General features: G+C 59.3%; 1 protein-coding gene across 3 annotated transcripts in view; it reads left to right on the top strand.

The window, feature by feature from the left end:
• Positions 1-18,200, top strand: part of CASZ1 (castor zinc finger 1) — a 148,716-nt gene that overhangs the window by 129,421 nt on the left and 1,095 nt on the right. For all 3 annotated transcript variants that reach the window (XM_033114658.1, XM_033114659.1, XM_033114657.1), the window contains 13 exons: positions 1,461-1,551; positions 2,323-2,487; positions 3,492-3,664; positions 3,900-4,741; positions 7,113-7,248; positions 7,489-7,552; positions 8,863-9,014; positions 9,127-9,249; positions 10,173-10,511; positions 12,014-12,212; positions 12,983-13,154; positions 15,022-15,173; positions 15,350-15,491. In XM_033114658.1, the coding sequence (XP_032970549.1) occupies positions 1,461-1,551; positions 2,323-2,487; positions 3,492-3,664; positions 3,900-4,741; positions 7,113-7,248; positions 7,489-7,552; positions 8,863-9,014; positions 9,127-9,249; positions 10,173-10,511; positions 12,014-12,212; positions 12,983-13,154; positions 15,022-15,173; positions 15,350-15,491 (2,750 nt within the window). The remainder of the gene's footprint in view (positions 1-1,460; positions 1,552-2,322; positions 2,488-3,491; positions 3,665-3,899; positions 4,742-7,112; positions 7,249-7,488; positions 7,553-8,862; positions 9,015-9,126; positions 9,250-10,172; positions 10,512-12,013; positions 12,213-12,982; positions 13,155-15,021; positions 15,174-15,349; positions 15,492-18,200) is intronic.

The following is an 18,200-nucleotide window of genomic DNA, read 5'->3' as shown; positions in this document are numbered from 1 at the left end:
TGCCCCCAAGTCCCCCCAAGGGACTGCCCTCCACCCCATCTCAGAGGCCCCGCCCCCTCGATGTGATGCTGGCCACAAGCCCTTAGTAGCTTGTACCCCAGGCAGGACAGGTTACCTGAAGGGGCCCGATGGCAGGGCCCCGCCGCAGGTGAGTACAAGTTCCGCCCCACAGCTCACAGGGAGCCTGGGGGGGGTGCGGGCTGCGGTGGAGCTGTCCGGGATGAGAAGGGGCGATGGCCTCCGTGCTCCCCCCAGGCCAGGCTTTGACCCTCACCACCCGACTCCGTACCTGCCCCTTTACATCCTGAAGGCAGCGGGATTGGCCGGTAAAAACCCTTCTCCTCAACAGATTCCCCCAAATCAGGCCCCTGGCTGCTAGTGCCCGATAGGGCAGCACATGGCAGGGGTCGTGCCCTGGCCGCTGTCTTCCTGCTCATCTTCCAGGTCCTTCCCGTCCCTCTCTGTGTGTCTGCCTCCCTGTCCCTCTCTGTCTTTTTAGCTTTGCTCCGCTCTCATTATTATTATCGTTATTATTAGTGCCTCAGCAGATGGCCCTTTTGGCAGCTTCAGCTTAAATATTTATTTGCAAGTGGTTCTCCCCCTTACAAGGGGGTTTCCTCTCACACTCCCGCAGTCTCAAGCCATCCTGGCTGGGCAGGCAGGCTGAGCCTACCAACTTCTCCACAGTCGTCATGTGTGCTCTCCCCAGGGTGGCGGTCCCCAAGGCGGTGAGAACCACACCCTGCAGCATCAGGGCCTGGAAAAGGCACAGGGTTTTCTGGGAGGTGGGCAGCGACCAGGCAGCTGGGGCTCCAGGCTGCGGAGCTGGCTGGAGAGTGAGCTCCCTGCCACGGGAAACCAAACAGATGCTGTGCTTTAAAAATTCATAACTCTGCACTGTTTCAAGTGTCAGGAAAGCCCAGGACAGAGAGAGTTCTTTAATACCTCTGGGCAACAGAGCCCTGGGCTGGCCCGGCCAGGGTCCCCAGCACCTGACCCAGCGCTGGGTGGGGGGGCAGGTGAACCGCACCTGCACTAAGGCAGGTGGGCCACCTTGCGCCTGCCCTCACCATCTCATCTCATCCCACCCCATCCCAGGTCTCTTCCCCATCTCTGCTCTGACTTTTCGCTTGCCCCAGCTCTTCCTCCCCACCTTGGTGCCAGGCTTCTGTGCCTCACCTGGCATTCACTCCAAGGGCAGATGCGACGGGTCCGCAGCTCAATGGCTCTAGGCTTCCTGACGGGCTCGATCACTTGTCCTGGCCTTTGAGGCCTCTGCCACTGCACCGCAGCAGACCACGTCTGCCCCTCCACATCCCCACACAGGCCCCAGGGCCCCCTGAAGCCCAGCACACTTCTGGGGCATGGCACAGACCCACGGCTGCTCAGGCCAAGGCCCCTGGAGGGGTCCTCCCTGGGGCTGGCAGCCAGAGGGGTCTGAGCCTCCCTCCTCTCTGCAGGTTCTCGGGCAGTCAGCACTGCGGCCACATCCACTGCGCCTACCAGTACCGGGAGCACTACCACTGCCTCGACCCCGAGTGCAACTACCAGGTAATGCCCGTGGGCGCCCGCCTGCCCGCCCTGCTCCTGCTCCTGCGGCAGCAGCAGAAGAGCCGCTCAGAAGTGGGACGGGGGGCTCAGTTCTGCTTGGGCCACCTGAACTTAACTCGGGCAGGCAGAAACCCCAGAAAAACTACCAGCCTGTCCACAAGGCACGTAGTAGGCCCTGGAGCCATCCGCATCCTGGTGATAGGAATTCCAGCTCCCGTTTGCTGAGCCCACCATGTACCAAGGGCGGTGCCAGACAGCCTCGGTTCCTTATCGAATTGCCCCCTCCCAGTGTCCTTATGAGGTTGGTGTTACTGCCCCATTTTATAGATGATAACATTGAGGTTCGGATAGATTGTCACTTACATTCAAAGCTACCCGCTGGTGAGTGCAGGACTAGCGAATGAGATGGGAGTGCAGGCAGTGTGCCCAGGGACTGCTCCCTCGGTCTTGCCGGGAGCCCAGCCTGGCATAGCCCATAGGTAGCAGTGGGCGAAATGAGTTGTCACCATCACGGCCTCTATCTCAAAGATCTGGTCCCAGTCATCCTCTCTGCTCCTGGGCGTGGCCAGTGGGAGTCTGGGGGAAGGGCAGGGGAGGGTCTGTGGTTCTGGAGCTTGGGGATTTGTTCCCTCCGAGGTCCAGTGTGCTGGCCTCGGGGCAGTCTGGGCTTGTTTGTACCGAGACCTGAGGGCCCTGGGGCCAGCGCCAGGCCCCGGCGCTCTGGGCTTGGCAGTGGGCTCGGGCTCCTGCCAACCTGGCGTGTCCCGGCAGAGGTTCACGAGCAAGCAGGACGTGATCCGGCACTACAACATGCACAAGAAACGCGACAACTCCCTGCAGCACGGCTTCATGCGCTTCAGCCCGCTGGACGACTGCAGCGTCTACTACCACGGCTGCCACCTCAACGGGAAAAGCACCCACTACCACTGCATGCAGGTGCTGCCCCCTCCCCGGGCGCGGGGCTGTCGGGCAGGGGCCCTCACTGACAAAGAGCCTCCCTGTCTCCCATCCCAGCTCAGGGACGGCAGGCAAGTGGAGAGTCCTGGGGGCTCAGGCCTGGGCAGTGGCTGGTGGGCCAGGGTGGGGCCTTCCCCATGGCCATACTTGGTGTGGGCGAAATTCAGTGAGCTGTTTATACAGACCGACATTTTTCAGGCTTTAACACCAAGAGCAGCATTGCAAATGGTTCCTGAGGAGGTTTTTGTTTAATTCTTTGTTTTAATGCCACGCAGAGTCTGGGCTTTTTCAAGGTGTCAGGTCCAAGGGGAGCAACTTTGGGTTGCAAATAGCAGTCCCTGCGCCTCCCCCGGTATTTGTCAGGGGGTTGTTATGGCCTCCGTGAAACAACCTGGGCCAGGAGGAGAGGGGGGCTCGCTCTCTGGGCTCTGAGATGGTGCAGACACTGGCACGGCCCAGCCTTCAAGAGTGTTCAGATTCCACTGGTTTTTACTCAATATGGCAACGTTGCCTGCCTTGGCCCAGCTGGGGTGGGTGGGGAGGGCCCTGTGCCAGGAAACATCCACTAAGCGAGTGCCTGGGCTAAAGGTGACCACCAGGCTCCAGGGTCGAGCCTTGCCCACCCGTGGGGGCTTTAGAGGTACAGCCACAGATTGGGACTCCAAACCCACCTCCTATAGGACTGGGTTCCCACACGAGTGCCGGGAGGTGTTTGGGGTCCCTGAAGACTATCCGACCCTGGACACAGGGCAGGGCCAGGCCCTCCGGGCCTCAGGGGTCTTAGAGGTTTTCTATTGCAGTTCCTAAGTTAACCTTCTCGGTTCCCCCAGCTGGATGTTAACAGGTGCAAAAGCTCCCCTGAGCAGGGCGGTCAGGGGCCCGAAGCCCCACAGCCCCAGAGGCAGCCGGCAGAACAGCCGCTCTGACCTTGGCGCAGGGCTGCCTGGCCTCAGTGCCCCTGACTGCCGTCCTGGCCCCCGCAGGTGGGCTGTAACAAGGTGTACACGAGCACGTCGGACGTGATGACCCACGAGAACTTCCACAAGAAGAACACGCAGCTCATTAACGACGGCTTCCAGCGCTTCCGGGCCACTGAGGACTGTGGCACAGCCGACTGCCAGTTCTACGGGCAGAAGACCACACACTTCCACTGCAGGTACCTGGGAGGCTGGCCAGGGACGCAAGGCAGGGGACCAGGTCCAAGGGATGGCTCAGGGCCCTGCCTCCTCGAGGGGGTAGGAAGGGAGTGGAGAGCTGTGCAGAGGCTCTGCCTTCGTGTCCAGCCTGGTGTCCCATGAGAGGCCCTCCCTCCTGCAGTCATGGTGGGGGCAGGGCAGGGCGTCCTCTTGGCCCCAGGAGGCCCCATGACAAGCGCCCGGTGTCCCATCCAGGCGTCCTGGCTGCACATTCACCTTCAAGAACAAGTGTGACATCGAGAAGCACAAGAGCTATCACATCAAGGACGACGCCTATGCCAAGGACGGCTTCAAGAAGTTCTACAAGTACGAGGAGTGCAAGTACGAGGGCTGCGTGTACAGCAAGGCCACCAACCACTTCCACTGCATCCGCGCCGGCTGCGGCTTCACCTTCACCTCCACCAGCCAGATGACCTCGCACAAGCGCAAGCATGAGCGCCGGCACATCCGCTCCTCGGGCGTGCTGGGGCTGCCGCCCTCGCTGCTGGGCGCCAAGGACACGGAGCACGAGGAGTCCAGCAACGACGACCTGGTGGACTTCTCTGCCCTGAGCAGCAAGAACTCCAGCCTCAGCGCCTCCCCCACCAGCCAGCAGTCCTCCGCCTCTCTGGCCACGGCCACCGCCACTGCCGAGGCCGTGCCCAGCTCCGCCAAGCCTCCCAACAGCAAGATCTCCGGGCTGCTGTCCCAGGGCCTGCCTGGCTCCATCCCCCTGGCGCTGGCCCTCTCCAACTCAGGCCTGCCTACCACTGCGCCCTACTTCCCCATCCTTCCGGGCCGCGGCAGCGCCTCCCTGCCTGTGGGTGCCCCTGGCCTCATGGGTGCCATGTCGTCTGGGGCAGCAGCCTCAGCAACCCCTGATACGCCTGCTCTGGCTGCCTCTGGAGCTGGTGACCCCGCCTCCGCGGCTGCCACCTCTGTCCCAGTGCCCCCTGCCTCCATCATGGAAAGGATCTCTGCGAGCAAGGGCCTCATCTCGCCCATGATGGCCAGGCTGGCCGCGGCCGCCCTCAAGCCCTCTGCCACCTTTGATCCAGGTGAGCAGGCTGGGCCCTGCCCAGGAAGCAAGCACCTTACAGACCCCGGGAGCTCCCTGGCCTCAGGTTGCGGAGCAGAGTGGGGGGGTGTTTGGCGGAGGCATCTCTCTACTCCCTGCACCCAAGTCCCTTGCCCCGCAGGCCCCCTTCTTTGCCTTGTCTCTGCCTCCACCCTGCTTATTTCCTGTTTGGGGCTCCTCATTCTGACCTGCCCACCCCAGGCAGCTCTTGCTTCTCTCTTCTCATCTGTGAAGTGAGAGCGATAGTCCTGGCCTCAGGGGGTGCCTGTGCGTCCCAGGGCAACTGCGAGCTGCCCCCCACCCCAGTCTTCTCATCCTGCCACATCACAAGTCCAGCCCCTGCTGGGAGCAGGCCAAGAGCCCCAGTTTCCCCTAAGGCCTCCTCCAGGTGACCTGGAAGGGACGTGAGTCCAGTGGTGGGTGGCTGCATTCAGGGACACTCAAGGAGATTCGTGCCTGGACAGCCCTTCAAGTCCAGGGATGCCCTTCCCAGGCTCTTCCTCCCAGCCATTCCTGTCCAGTAGAACTTTCTGCAACAACAGAAATATTCTGTTCTGTGCTGTCACATGTGGCTGGTGAGTGCTTGAAATTGGCTAGTGTGACCACGGAACTGGATTCAATCGGAATTTATTTAATTTTACTCACACTAGTGGCTGCCAAGTGGCAGCCGTGGAGCCAGTCACATCTCTGTCCTCCCGTTGGCCCACCGTGAGGAGCGATCCTCCTTTCTCTCAAGTTTTCGGCCCTTCTAAAATTTTTCCTATTCTTTTTCTCTGGCATTTAACTTTTCTGTTGATCTCGCTCCTCTCCCTCGGTCTCCCCACCTCTGGATAATTAGCGCTAGTCGAATCCTTGAGAAGAGTCGGCTCAGGGCTCACTTCATTCATTCATTCATTCATTCAACAACCACTGGTGCTTGCTGAGGGTCAGGCTCTGAGCCGATGCTGGGGACGTGGCAGGGAAGAAGACAGACAAAAGTCACGCCTTGTGGAGCTGATGGAACAGTGTGGGCATAGTCTGTTTCCAGGCACGTAGCTAGAAGGTGGTGAAGTTGAGACTCGGACCTCAGCAGTCTGGCTCCCGAGCCCATGCACCCTGCTTCCCTGCAAGACTGTCTCGAGACCAGCCAAGATTGGGGGTCCCTGTGACCCAGACTGCCCAGAGGGCCATCAGTGCTTGGCAGGGGGGCTGGGCCCTGTTTCCCTGGGAACCTTGGGCAAGTGACTGGGGAGCTGCCAGAACGTGGACACTCTGAGTTCTGAAAACTCCTATGGCCCCAGTGGGATGCTCCTGTCCGCTGCAGCTTGGAGTGACCCACCTTCCTCTCCTGGGAGGGCCAGCGGGACTACCCAGGGCCACGCCCCTCTGGCCAGGTGACTGCGAGCTAGGGTGGAGCCCCCGGGACGGGGACCGCACTGGGCTCAGTGGCCACACTCTCAAGTACTTTCTTTCCATTTGGAAAGTCTTCCCCCAAAAGAAAAGTCAAGCAAAGAGGAAGGGGGCTCGTTTTCCTTTATTTTTTAATAAAATGCCACTTGCTGTCTGTGAAGCAGCTCTCTGTCAGCTGCAGCGCCTGGGGGCAGATGAACATTTCAGCCACTTGGGGTCTGTGGGGCAAGGCTCAGTGGACCTGTTCCTGTTCCTGTCAACAACTTCTTTTGCCCCTACTCTGCTGTCCTCCTGAATCCTCTGCCCACCCACCTCAGCCTTTTCCCCCACGCCCACACCCCAACAGCTCCCACCCGTCCTGGTCCAGCCCTGCTGGCCAGGGTGGGCCTCATATCCGTGCCCTGGACAGCTTGACGGGAGGGGTCACATAGTTTGAACCACTCTGATTGGCTGTCAGCTTCCATAGCCCTGACCCAGCAGATGCCCCTCCTGGGCATGCTCAGTGGAAGGCAGGGCCGTCGCCCCGGCAACAGTGGGATGGGGACCTGCGGCGGGGGCACAGCTCCCAGTCTAGATCTGCCACTTTCCCTCAGCGTTAACAGAGTCTTTAATAAAAGCCTAAGCGGCAGCCCCACAAATTGACTGTGACAGTCGGTGGAGAAAATGAAGGGCCCCCACCCCTGGTCCAGCCCCCTCCCCAGACTCCCGCCCTTCTCCTCCAGGAGGCCCTGAGCCTGGACGACTTTGACATAATTTTGCAATAATTATCACTTGAAGAATTGCCACACAGGGGTAAGCGTCACAAGCAATCACGTCAGTGGGGAGAATCGCTGACCAGCAGCCACGACTCCCCAGGGGCCCCAGCCCACCCTGACCGCTGCCCTCCCTTCTGGGGGTCCCGGTTTGTGCCCATACGAAGCCCTCAGCCTCTCTAACACCATCTTCCCTCCCCTTCCCTGTAGGAAATGGGCAGCAAGCCACCCCCACTAGGTTCCCCCCGGCCCCGGTGAAGCAGGAGCCCGGTGAGAATGCTGGCGCCCCAAGTTCTCAGGAGGCCTCCCAGGACCGCAGTTTAGACCTGACTGTGAAGGAGCCCAGGTGAGGCGAGGCCGTGGCCTCCCAGCTCTGCCCCCCTGCAGGAGGCTCAGGGTACAGCACCCTCAGAGCCAGACGCCAACAAGGGCCAGAGGCCAAGCCCTCCTGGCAAGGGGTCATCCCCCTGCCCAGGCAGATGTAGCAGGCGGGCTGGAGCCCCAGGGCCGGGCGGGGAGGGCTGATGCCCTGGGCTCAGTCCTACGTACACGTCTGAGCTAAAGCCCCTTGGTTTGTATGTTCCAGTAATGAATCAAATGGCCACGCAGTCCCGGCAAATTCATCTCTTTTATCCTCGCTTATGAATAAGGTAAGAACCATCCATCACACGCCTCCCATTCCCCCACCCAGAGAAATTAAAGCTGTGCTGGGGGGTGGGGGGATGTGTTTGTTTTTTAATGTTTTGCCTCTAATAAGATGAGTTTGTACCATTTAAATTTTGAGGCCATTTTTCATCGGATATAATTTCAGAGCCACTGCTTACAAATTAATTTAATGAACTGGCTGAAGAAATATATTCCAGCCTCTGACACCCTTTTTTTCCCTTCAGATGGAGGGCTCCAAAAGCTTTTCCAGAGCCCTCTAACTTCTTGCGCTCTTAGTTATTAATTTTATTTATTTATTTCATGTATTTTTTTGTTTGTTTAAAAAGGTGTGGGGGAGGGGGCACCAAGCTGGGAGCAAAGCATCAGTGTCCACTTTTTGGGCTGAGTAACGGTCTCGGACGCCTTCCGCAGAGGTCGCGCCACAGTATTTATTTTAAATAATGCAGGGTCTTTGTAAATTATACATCATCTCAAATATATTTTCCCCCTTCGCATGATAAATTTGACTACAGCAAGATTAATTTGGTTACCGTACACAAGTGACTGTTGGGGAGGGAGCTGGGTCTGGGCCGGACCTCAGAGTGGGGGTCCTGGCAGGGCCCTCGGTGGGGAAGGAGCCTCCCACTACCCTCTCCCCCATGCGCCCCCTGCCCCTTTCTTCCCTCCCTGGCCTACTTCCTCTCATGCTCTCCTTTTCCCCTCTTGGGTCACTGCCCTCTGCACCCCATCCTTCCCTCCTGTCAGAGCCCCACACCTGGGCTGCTCAGGCCTTTACGTGGGCTTCCCCTCCCTGCTCCCCCTCCTGGCCCAGCAGCATCCAGCTGTCTGGATCTCACCCCATGAGCCCCCTTCCCGCCCTCCCTCCTTGCTCTTCCTTTGTGCGCTTTCTCTTGTTCTCAAGGAATTCATAGGGGTTCCCCCCATCCCTCCTCCTCCTGCACTTCTTTTGAAAACCTGGCAGGAAAATAACCAGGGAGCCGAGAAGTCTGGGGCAAGCTGGGCTGGAGTGTGTGCCTCCAGTCTCGGCCTCCGCTTGAGTGATGGCTCCTAGCAGCAAGGGGTATATGTGCAGGAGGCCTGGCATCTCCACGGGGCCAGGCCCGGCTGCGTCCATTCAGAGAGGGCTCTTCTACAGTCAGAGCCGCGGGAGGCCAGGCCTGCTTCCCTCCCTGCTGCCAGCACTGCCGTGCTCCGGTCGGTTGTGAGTGGCCCAGAGCTGCTGCTGCTCCCAGGGCAGCCAGGCCTGTGTCCTGAGGTCCTCCAGCCCCAAGCACGGCCCGTGTCCTCCTCGCAGATGTCTCAGGGCAACCCCAACCTCGGCAGCCTGTTGAACATCAAGACGGAAGCGGAAGGGAGCCCCACCGTGGAATCCTCGCCCTTCCTGGGCAAGGTGAAGGCACTGGCTCAAGAGAAACTGTCAGAGCCCTGGAAGCTGTACCTTCGCAGGTGAGGGGCTTGCTGGGAAATCAAAGGGGAGGGAGGGGCCATGCCCACCTGACCTGGTGGCCGGCGCCCAGCCCCCCAGCGGCTCCTCTAACCAGCCGGTTCCTCTGGTCAGGTTTGGTACCAAGGACTTCTGCGACGCTCAGTGTGACTTCCTTCACAAAGCCCACTTCCACTGCGTGGTGGAAGAGTGTGGCGCGCTTTTCAGCACCCTGGACGGGGCCATCAAGCATGCCAAGTGAGTTGGGGTCCCTAGAGGGGACCCACTGAAACCCAGCCCCATTTATCCCAGCCTGGCTCTAGGCTGAGTGGGGCTGGACGCTGCACAGGCCTCTCACAGCCTTCCATGCAAACCCCTATGCCGTTCCCGCTAGACCGCAGAAGTTGAGTTGGCTTCTTTTCAGAAGGTGCTGCCCGAAAAAAGGCAGGCTTCCCCCTTCATTCCATCTGCTTAGCCCCCAGCCGGGTCTTCTGAGCTCACCCAGGCTCAGTGCAGCCATCAGTCGCTCCCTGCTGAGCCGGCTGAAGAGACCTAACTCTGACCCAGGAAGGGACCCTCGGTGAAGGCCTTTCCCAGCCAAAATAACTGCATTTGTAGATTTTCTTTGATCTAAAAATAATGAAATTAATTTGTAAAACCCGTTGGGCTGAAGAGTGGCAAGCCCAGCCACCTATTCGAATTGAACCCAGAACTTGCAAACATTTAAATCAGATCTTCACTGCTCCCTATGTCCCAGACCAGGCTTTTCTCATTGTGAGGCAGCCCCCACTGCTAGTCTGCAAAAGAGCCGACTCTGAATACTGAGACCCACCTTTAAATTTCAGAGCAGGTTCTGAAAGGACAGGCTTCATGTCCCCGAATGCCCTCTGAGTAGGGAGGAGCTAGGGACAGACACATCAGACAGGTCACAGGTAGGAAGGTGTAGTGAGGGCTGAGCCAGGAGTCCACATTCAGGACTGGAGGACACAACTTGCTCTCATTCCTTCCCTCCTGGAGGGACCATGCCTAACACTGGGGACAAGATGGGGACACTGGGCCCCTAGGCTTCTGAGGCAGGCAGACAGGGCCCACCACCCCCAGGAGAGCCCCGTAGGGAAGGGTTGACCTGCCCAGAGCCCTTTCCATTCTCCACCTGAGACACCCTCTTCTGCCTCTTGCAGCTTCCACTTCCGGACGGAGGGAGGGGCAGTGAAAGGAAACGCAGAGGCTTCCTTCCCAGTCTCGGCTGCTGAGACCAAACCCTCCTTGGCCCCCTCGTCCCCTCCTGCGCCTGCCGTCACCACGGCCACGGTTTCCTCTCTGGAGGGGCCCACTCCCAGCCCGGCCGCTGTGCCCTCCACCCCAACCCTGCTCGCCTGGAAGCAGCTGGCTTCCACCATACCCCAGATGCCTCAGATTCCAGCGTCAGTGCCTCACCTGCCCACTTCACCCTTGGCAACGACTTCTCTAGAAAACGCCAAGCCCCAGGTCAAACCCGGATTCCTCCAGTTCCAGGAGAAGTGAGTCCCTCGATGAGCCGGGAGTCCTGTGTCCCCCGCATGTCTCGGGAGTAGGTGCTAGCGAGGGCAGCTGAGGAGGCCCTGCTCCTCAGCCTCTCTGGGACACGGTCCTCAGGCGATGTCCTTCTAGCCAAAGATGCTGCTGCTGTGACCTCACTGCCTGTTCCTGGAGCAGGCGGCCAGGGTCAGGGGAGATGGTGGTGGTAGTGGCCACTGTTCCATGGGGCCAGTGGTGATGCTGCAAGGATCGATCTAGGTGAGCTGGGAGTGCTGGTCCTCATGCGGCGAGGAAGGCTGCATCTCCCTCCAGGCTTCCTGGTTGGTCTCTTCTGTGGCTCACACCCATGGCTGAGTCTCTGCAGGGCAAGCAAAGTCATGGTTTGGGGGTGAGGGGGCTAGGCCCCCTCCAGGCCCACACCCACCTGCACAGGGCTCTGAGCTCTCAGGGGTGGAAGGGACCTTCCTCACTGGATGGTGGTGGCTACGTGCGGCGAGAACGGTGACTCTGTATCGTTATGTGTGCGGCTTCCTGTTCTCAATAAAAGTAATAAATTGGATGTGAACATACACCACCTGAGTGGCAGCTGTCCTCCCTCTCTGAGCACCCGGGGCTGCGCCCACAGCATGGAAGGGACCTGCGCTCCTCTCCATCCCTCCCCAGCTTCCCTTCCTCCATTCATCTTCCCAAAATGGCAGCCCTCTTAGTTTCCCAGACTTGGTCAGAGTTCCCACCCCGGGTTCGATGTGGGGGGGGCAGCTGTGTTGCCAGACAGGGTAGAAGGCTGGAGTGCAGCATCCCCCATACCTGTCTGCAGCCTGGCAGGCAGGGCTCTGGGGCAGAGGCCGGCCAGCCACAGTGGCTCAGCCCAGCATTCCTCCCTCCCCCACCAGCTCCACCACTCAGCTGGCTTGTGAGGTTCTCTGAGTGGGTGGGCGCCCCAAGCCACGAGCTGACCCTGGGAGCACCAGCAGTTGTGAGCCTCAGCAAGACCTGACACAAGGCACACATTCCCACTGGCCAAGGTCCCATGGTAGCAAAGCTTCCTGGTAGGGCTGCCCACTCATCTACACCCTGTCAGTCAGCCACATCCAGGGCGGTGCCCGTGCCATGCCAGCCAGGCTGTCCCTGGCATCCTGCCAGGGCTGGCAGCACCATCCCTCATTTTCATATCCCAGAAGTTATTGCAGCCATCCTTATCTATAATCCTGGGGTGTGGCCATGGAAACTACGTGTCCCAGCATGCAATGCTCTGGGCAGCCTGCATACTGTAATCCCTTCTGTACCATCAGAGTTCCAAAAAGAAGGCAGCAAAGCATGCTGGGATCTGTAGTCTCCTTAGGCTGAATCATCCTGTTGAGCAGGAGGGCAACTCAGGGGCCATTCTGCTTGATTGCATCACCAGGGACTGGGGAGTACAACCCCAACATGAGCAAATGTCAGGACATTGGCGGGGAGGGCACCAGGAATGCCAATGACTTTGTGGGCTGTGGTTTCATTCCAGCGATCCTTGCCTCGCGACGGACTGCAAGTATGCCAACAAGTTCCACTTCCACTGTCTCTTTGGGAACTGCAAGTACGTCTGCAAAACCTCTGGCAAGGCCGAGTCTCACTGCCTGGACCATATCAACCCCAACAACAACCTGGTGAACGTGCGAGACCAGTTTGCTTACTACTCCCTGCAGTGTCTCTGTCCTAACCAGGTCAGTATGGGGCAGGCGTGGGGGCAGGGAGGTGCAGAGAGCAGGGAGGTACAGGACCCAGGACCAGCTCTTCCTGGCAGAAAGTCCGTTTCTCACACCCTTTTTGAATTGGCCTCCTCCAGATTCTGGAAAGGACACTGTCTGCCCCTGGGCCCTGGAGGCCCCTGGGCAGGGATTCAGATTGGTGCTTAACGGTTGGTGAAGTCTGTCATTTCATCCTAACCCTCAGTGATGACTATATGCTGGGCAGCCACTGTGCCCTTGGCATCATTCTGCCTCCTGGAACTAGTATGCTCCCTTTCCCCAGAGGCCTAAATTTTAAAATAGGCCCATTGGACAGATTAAGTGAACTGTCCATGTCCCAGACAGGAAGCGTAGGTCAGATTCACCATAAAGGCCTAACCCCTTTACGGTGAGTGCCTTGAGAAGGAGTCTGAGCCTAGATCTAGGTACAGAGAAGAGTGTGGGATAGATTAGTGATGTCTGCCTAGGTTTTGGCTTATAGAAGAGTGCTAGGATGGATTAATGATGTCTGCTCTGGGTGTGGGACTAGAGAGAGATGGCAATAATTCCAGATAGGATGTTTCAGTCAAATGACAAAAGGGGCATACTGCCTTTTTACATGTGAATGGTCTTTACCTAATTTGTTTTCTGGTTCTGAGCATGGAAGAACATATATGCAAGGGGCCTGCCAGAGCCCAGAGGCTTGGGGTAGGTGGGAGGTCACGGAAGTCACCTGCCTCGTCCTGACCTTCTGTTCCTCCCTGCAGCACTGCGAGTTCCGGATGCGCGGGCACTACCACTGTCTCCGGACCGGCTGCTACTTTGTGACCAACATCACCACCAAGCTGCCGTGGCACATAAAGAAGCATGAGAAAGCCGAGCGGCGGGCAGCCAATGGGTTCAAGTACTTCACCAAGCGTGAGGAGTGCGGCCGGCTAGGTACTGCAGGCCAGCGTCGGGGACAGGGCCTTGTAGCAGGTGGCGGGGCTGTGGCTCTGGTCCCTGAGGCGCGGGCCTGGGTCACTTCTCCTGGCACGTATCTCCTGCCCCCGCACATCAGGCTCCATGTTTTGTTAAAAATGTCACAGATATCACAGGCCAGGCATTGTCAAACGAGGAAAACACAAAACCCAAGAGCCCACGAGTAGGAGTGTGGGTGGTTTGGAGCATGGCACCCACCTTGGTGCAAACACCTGGGGCCTCGTCGGGGTGTCTGGGCCAAGACTTGGTTCTTTTCCCTTTTCTTTTCAAGTGGACTTTCCGTTAAATGTTAGGAGCTCCCGAAGTTCCTGGTCCTGGGATCTCCTTCCATGGCTCTAACCACAGGGTTTTGTCCCCAGTGGACCGTGGTTGGTTCATTTGTTCGTCCATTCATTCAGCAGACATTTACTGAGGAACAGCCATGTGCCAGTCTCTGTGCTATTGCAGGAGGTCGTGGGGGTGGTGGCGGTGGCAACTACTGTGGCCAGCACTGTGTTCAGTGCTGGGGACCTGGTGGGACAAGCAGGTACATTGTGGACTCAGCCCAGAGCATCTGTGACTTGGGGTGACCTAGAAGGAGGTGGCCATGGGACTGGGAAGAGGAGGCCAAAAATGGCCCCAAGCTTGGCAACAGATGCCTCAAAGTTAACTCTGGGCCCCCAGCAGGGAAGTTACCCCCACCCCAGCCCCATAAAAGAGTCTCCCTGAGCTTGCCCTGGGGATGCCTCTGGGGAAGGAGGGCTCCAGGACAAGCAGGCAGAGGGCAGATCCCAGCCTCCTGCCTCAGGATGAAGCCTCATGTTCACAGGTGGGTAGATATGGGGCAGGAATCTGCCCAAGAAGGGGCCAGAGACCAGAGGGCAGGCGGGAGCCAGGCAGGCTGGGCAGAGACGCCTGCGCTGTAGGCAAGTCCTGTTGTGACTCAGGTGGTCATGGCAGCAGGGTCTTGGAGGAGCAGAGGCCACTGCCTGCTGCAGACTGGCCCTTCCATAGGAAGGGTGAGATACTCAAAGTCAACTGCCAGGAAAGAAAGGAAACAAACCCTTCCTTCAAGTATTAATTCAAAAAGAATTCATGCCCTGGGAGAGGGATGGTTATCATGGCAACAGATGTCAACACATGGTGGCCTATGCTGTTCCTGGGCTCAGTTTACAGATGTCAGGGTATTCTGTAGTTGCTGTTATTTACTCAACTTTGGGTGTTTTTGGTGGTAGCTGGGGCCAAACAAAGCTGGGGGATGATATAAGACACCTGGCCAGCTCAGGTGCCATGGCAACAGACAGGCCTTCACCTGCCCTTTGCTGATACTGTTTCAATCCCTCCTATTCTGTTTGTTCTCAGCCCAGAGCAAAGCAGAGGTGGGAGGGGGTAGGGCAGAGGGCCAGCCAGCCTGCAGCCATCTAAACAAGGTCTGGGGGCTGGCGGCACCAGGCTCCCCAGAGGAGATATGGGGACAGGTGGCTTGCTGGGAGTTGGCTGACCTAATGGACAGGTCATTAGGGTTCCTTGCCCTGCACCCCACGGACCTCTCAGTATTCAAGGCAGGGGATGGGGACCAGCCTGCCATTGTCACATGCCTCTGCTAAGCCACAGGGGAGACCCAGGCTTTGGGCAGCCAGGTGGCCTGGGTCTTCCTGGGGGTCAGGTAGAGTGGGGTAAAGCCCTCCTCATAGGGATGCCACCAAGGGAGAAGTGCCCTTTCCCTAGTTGTCATCTGCCGTGTTGGCCACACTTCCCTGTGCCCAGAACTGTGCCCGACACGCAGTAAGTGCCCTGAGCTTTGGCCGCTGGGGGAGGCTCATGGCCAGGTGGGCTGTGTCCACAGGCTGCAAGTACAACCAGGTGAATAGCCACTTCCACTGCATTCGGGAAGGCTGCCAGTTCTCCTTCCTCCTCAAGCACCAGATGACCTCCCACGCCCGGAAGCACATGCGGAGGATGCTGGGAAAGAACTTTGATCGTGTGCCCCCCTCCCAGGTGAGAGCCTGGCCCAGGCAGGCCACCCATTCCCAACACAGGGTGGCGAGACGGCATCACTCATGTCCCACTCTTGCTTCCAGGTGGTAGTCCGTGCTGCCCAAAGTGACATTTTGCCCCCTGTGGGCAGCACGGCCCCCAGCCCAGCTTCCTCAGGGCCCCCCACTTTCTTTCAGGGCCCCCCGAGCCTGATGGACACAGAGACAGACGAGTACATGGATTACACCGGCTGCAGCCCGGGAGCTGTGTCCTCAGGGTCGTCCACCATGGACCGGAGCTGCTCTAGCACCCCTGTGGGCAACGAGAGCACCGCAGCAGGTGAGCTGCGGCCAGGGGCCAGGGGCGGGGGGCTAGTGGGGGAGCGGCAGGCCAGGAAGGGGCAGCGGGGGCCTGGGACCTGCCAGCCTACCCCGGGCCCCTCCTCCCAATGCCCAGCGCTGCTGACTTCATCTTGGCACAAGAGGTTCGCAGTCAAGTAGCCTCAAAGGAAGACGGGCCTGTGTGCAGGAGAGCTAGCTGGTCTGGGACGTAGGTCATGGAGCCCACCTCCTGCCAGCCTGCCCACCTCCCCAGCACGCTGCCCTGGGTTTCAGCTTCCAGGAGGGGCCCCAGGCTTGTCCTCCCTGAGAGCCACAGAATAAAGCAGCGCAGCCCACAGCCAGAGGGGCTGCAAGTACCCAGGGAGCCAGGCAGGCGGCCCATTCCCCCCCACCAGCCCTGGCACCTCTTCTGGCTCTTCCGCCGTCGTCCTCAGCACGGTCCATGGGTCCCAGAGCAGGGTCCCAGCCAGGCTGGGCTCCACTGCAGCCCCTCACCGAGCCCCCGGGACCTCGCCCTGCACTGCCTCCCCCTCCCATTCTCTCTCCCCTCTCTTCTTTGTGGCACCTCTCTGCTGCTCATCTGTCCACATATTTTCATATCATACTTGCTTCTGCCATTGGGTTTCTCATTTTGGTTCTTTTTTGTTTGTTTCTTCTTTGTTTTGTTTTGTTTTTTTGTTTTCTGCTTTTCTCCACCCTCTCCAGGCTACCCGGCTCCTCTTCCTCCTTCTCTTCCTCCTCCTGCTGCCGCTGGTGACGAGGCTGCCCGCGTGGCTCCGCAGCCCCCACCGACCCCATCCTTCTCACCGGCAGTGCTCCGGGCGCCCCTCCCCTCCCTCCCATGCCTCTTTTCTCCGCCCTGTCTCTCATACTCTCTGCTCAGTGCCACTCTCGGAGCCACCCGGGGCCTGGCCCACCCCATCAGCAGCCCGCCCAGCTTCCCGCCCGTCACTGCCACTCCAACTCCAGTAAAAAGTGACGTCCCCCTAGTTCAGGACGCTGCAGGTAACTCACACACGCCTTCTCACAGTATCTGTCATCCCAGCTGAACCTCACGGCTGTGGTGCAGGACCTGACCCTGTTCTGTGGCCTTCTGGGTCAAGGACAGGGCCACACTGCGCCCCTCACAGCCCGGGACCAGCCTGCTCTGTCCCCAAGTCTGCCCCTCTCAGCTCATGTTCAGCACTGAGCAGGCCAGAATGTCACCAGCAGGGTTCCCTGGGGTTCACCCCATCTCAGCAATTGGCCAGAGCCCCAAGATGGCTGTGCCTGCCCCACTCTCAGAATCCTGCAGCCAGGCTGAGCCTACCCCTTCTGCTCGGAATTCACCTGGGATCCGACCCCAGGGAGGGGCAGAAAGGTGCTCTTGGGAAGGTTGCCGGTTCCTGGGACCTACCCGGGGTCTGAGGGTCCTGACACCAGCCTGAAGCCCCACCCTGGAGCCAAGCAGTACCTGGCACTCAGGCCGCAAGTGCTAATGGCAGCGAGCAGGGGAGGGGGTTCCCCCTTGTGGAATTCAGCCTGTGGAAAACTCTGTCGCTGGCATAACCAGACAGAGCCCTGTGACCTCAGACCTGAAGTAGCCACTCCTCACCCACCTAGATCTCCAGACCCCAGACCCTCTCTTGTCCCCTGCTGGGTACCCCCATTCCATTGCAGTCCTTGGTTTCTTTTCACCTGCTAAGGGTGGGTAACTGGGTCTGTTCCTCAAATGGACAGTGCAGCAGGGTGGTGCTGGGGAGGCCGGCATTCTAGGCTGGTTCTGGGAGGCTGAGCTGATCAGCCACGTGGGAAGAGCCTGGAGGATGCCCACCGCCCATTCTGGGTAGGGCTAGGCCTGGGGCTTCTCTTGTTTGTGGGGTATGGGGCAGGGAGTGCAAGGACTGCTGCCTCTTCCCCAGCTGTCTGTACAGCCCCAGGGGCTGGTCTCCCCTTACCCTGCAGCTGTTGGGGCCACTGTGCCTCCCAGGAAGGGGGTGATAGAAGCACCACCACACAGTGACCGTGCAGCCCTGAGTCCAGGGAAGCAGTGGAGGCCAGACGGGGGGGCACGGATGGACACCTGTCCACTACCTGAGCCCCGCAGCAGAGCTGCCTTCTCCTGGCTCGTGGGGGCAGAAAACCCCAACAAGACCTTAAAGAACCTTCTGGTACTAAGAAGACGGTGTATCTCAGGGCAGGGAGTTACAGCCCCAAGCAGCCCCAGGGCGGCTGGCACCCCTCCTTGCAGGAGCAGGCTAGTCCCACATGCAGACAGGCAGTGGTGGGCACTGGTTAGCGGGCGGGAGAAGGAGCCGGCCTGTCCCTCGTTAGAGGCGGGTGTGTGATGGCTCCTGGCCCCTGTCCAACTTGGGTAATTACACTCTGCCGACCTAGATTCCCCCTTCAGCGTCAATTAGCGCCAGGACGCGTCCTCACTTCCCACCCAAACTGGGCAGGAAGCAGCCGCCACATCCCCCAGAGCTGCTCCCTCTGCCACCCAGGGCAGACACGCCGGTGCGGTCACCCTGCAGACATGGATGACGCAAGGGGAAACCTGGGGTTCCCAGGCTATTCTGGGGGAGGAGGCAGTGGGAGAGGCCCCCAGAGCCAAGGGAAGATACGGAGTTGTCCCTAAATGCTGCCTCCTGGCCAGCATACCAGATTTAGTTACCCTGCGTGGGCGGGATCCTGGGAGAGGGGCACTGACCTCCCCTGCCCCTCCCCA

Source organism: Rhinolophus ferrumequinum, chromosome 9, assembly GCF_004115265.2.
Source record: "Rhinolophus ferrumequinum isolate MPI-CBG mRhiFer1 chromosome 9, mRhiFer1_v1.p, whole genome shotgun sequence".
Lineage (NCBI taxonomy): Eukaryota > Metazoa > Chordata > Mammalia > Chiroptera > Rhinolophidae > Rhinolophus > Rhinolophus ferrumequinum.
The sequence above is the reverse complement of the archived record's forward strand: the minus strand, read 5'-3'. Positions and strand labels throughout refer to the sequence as shown.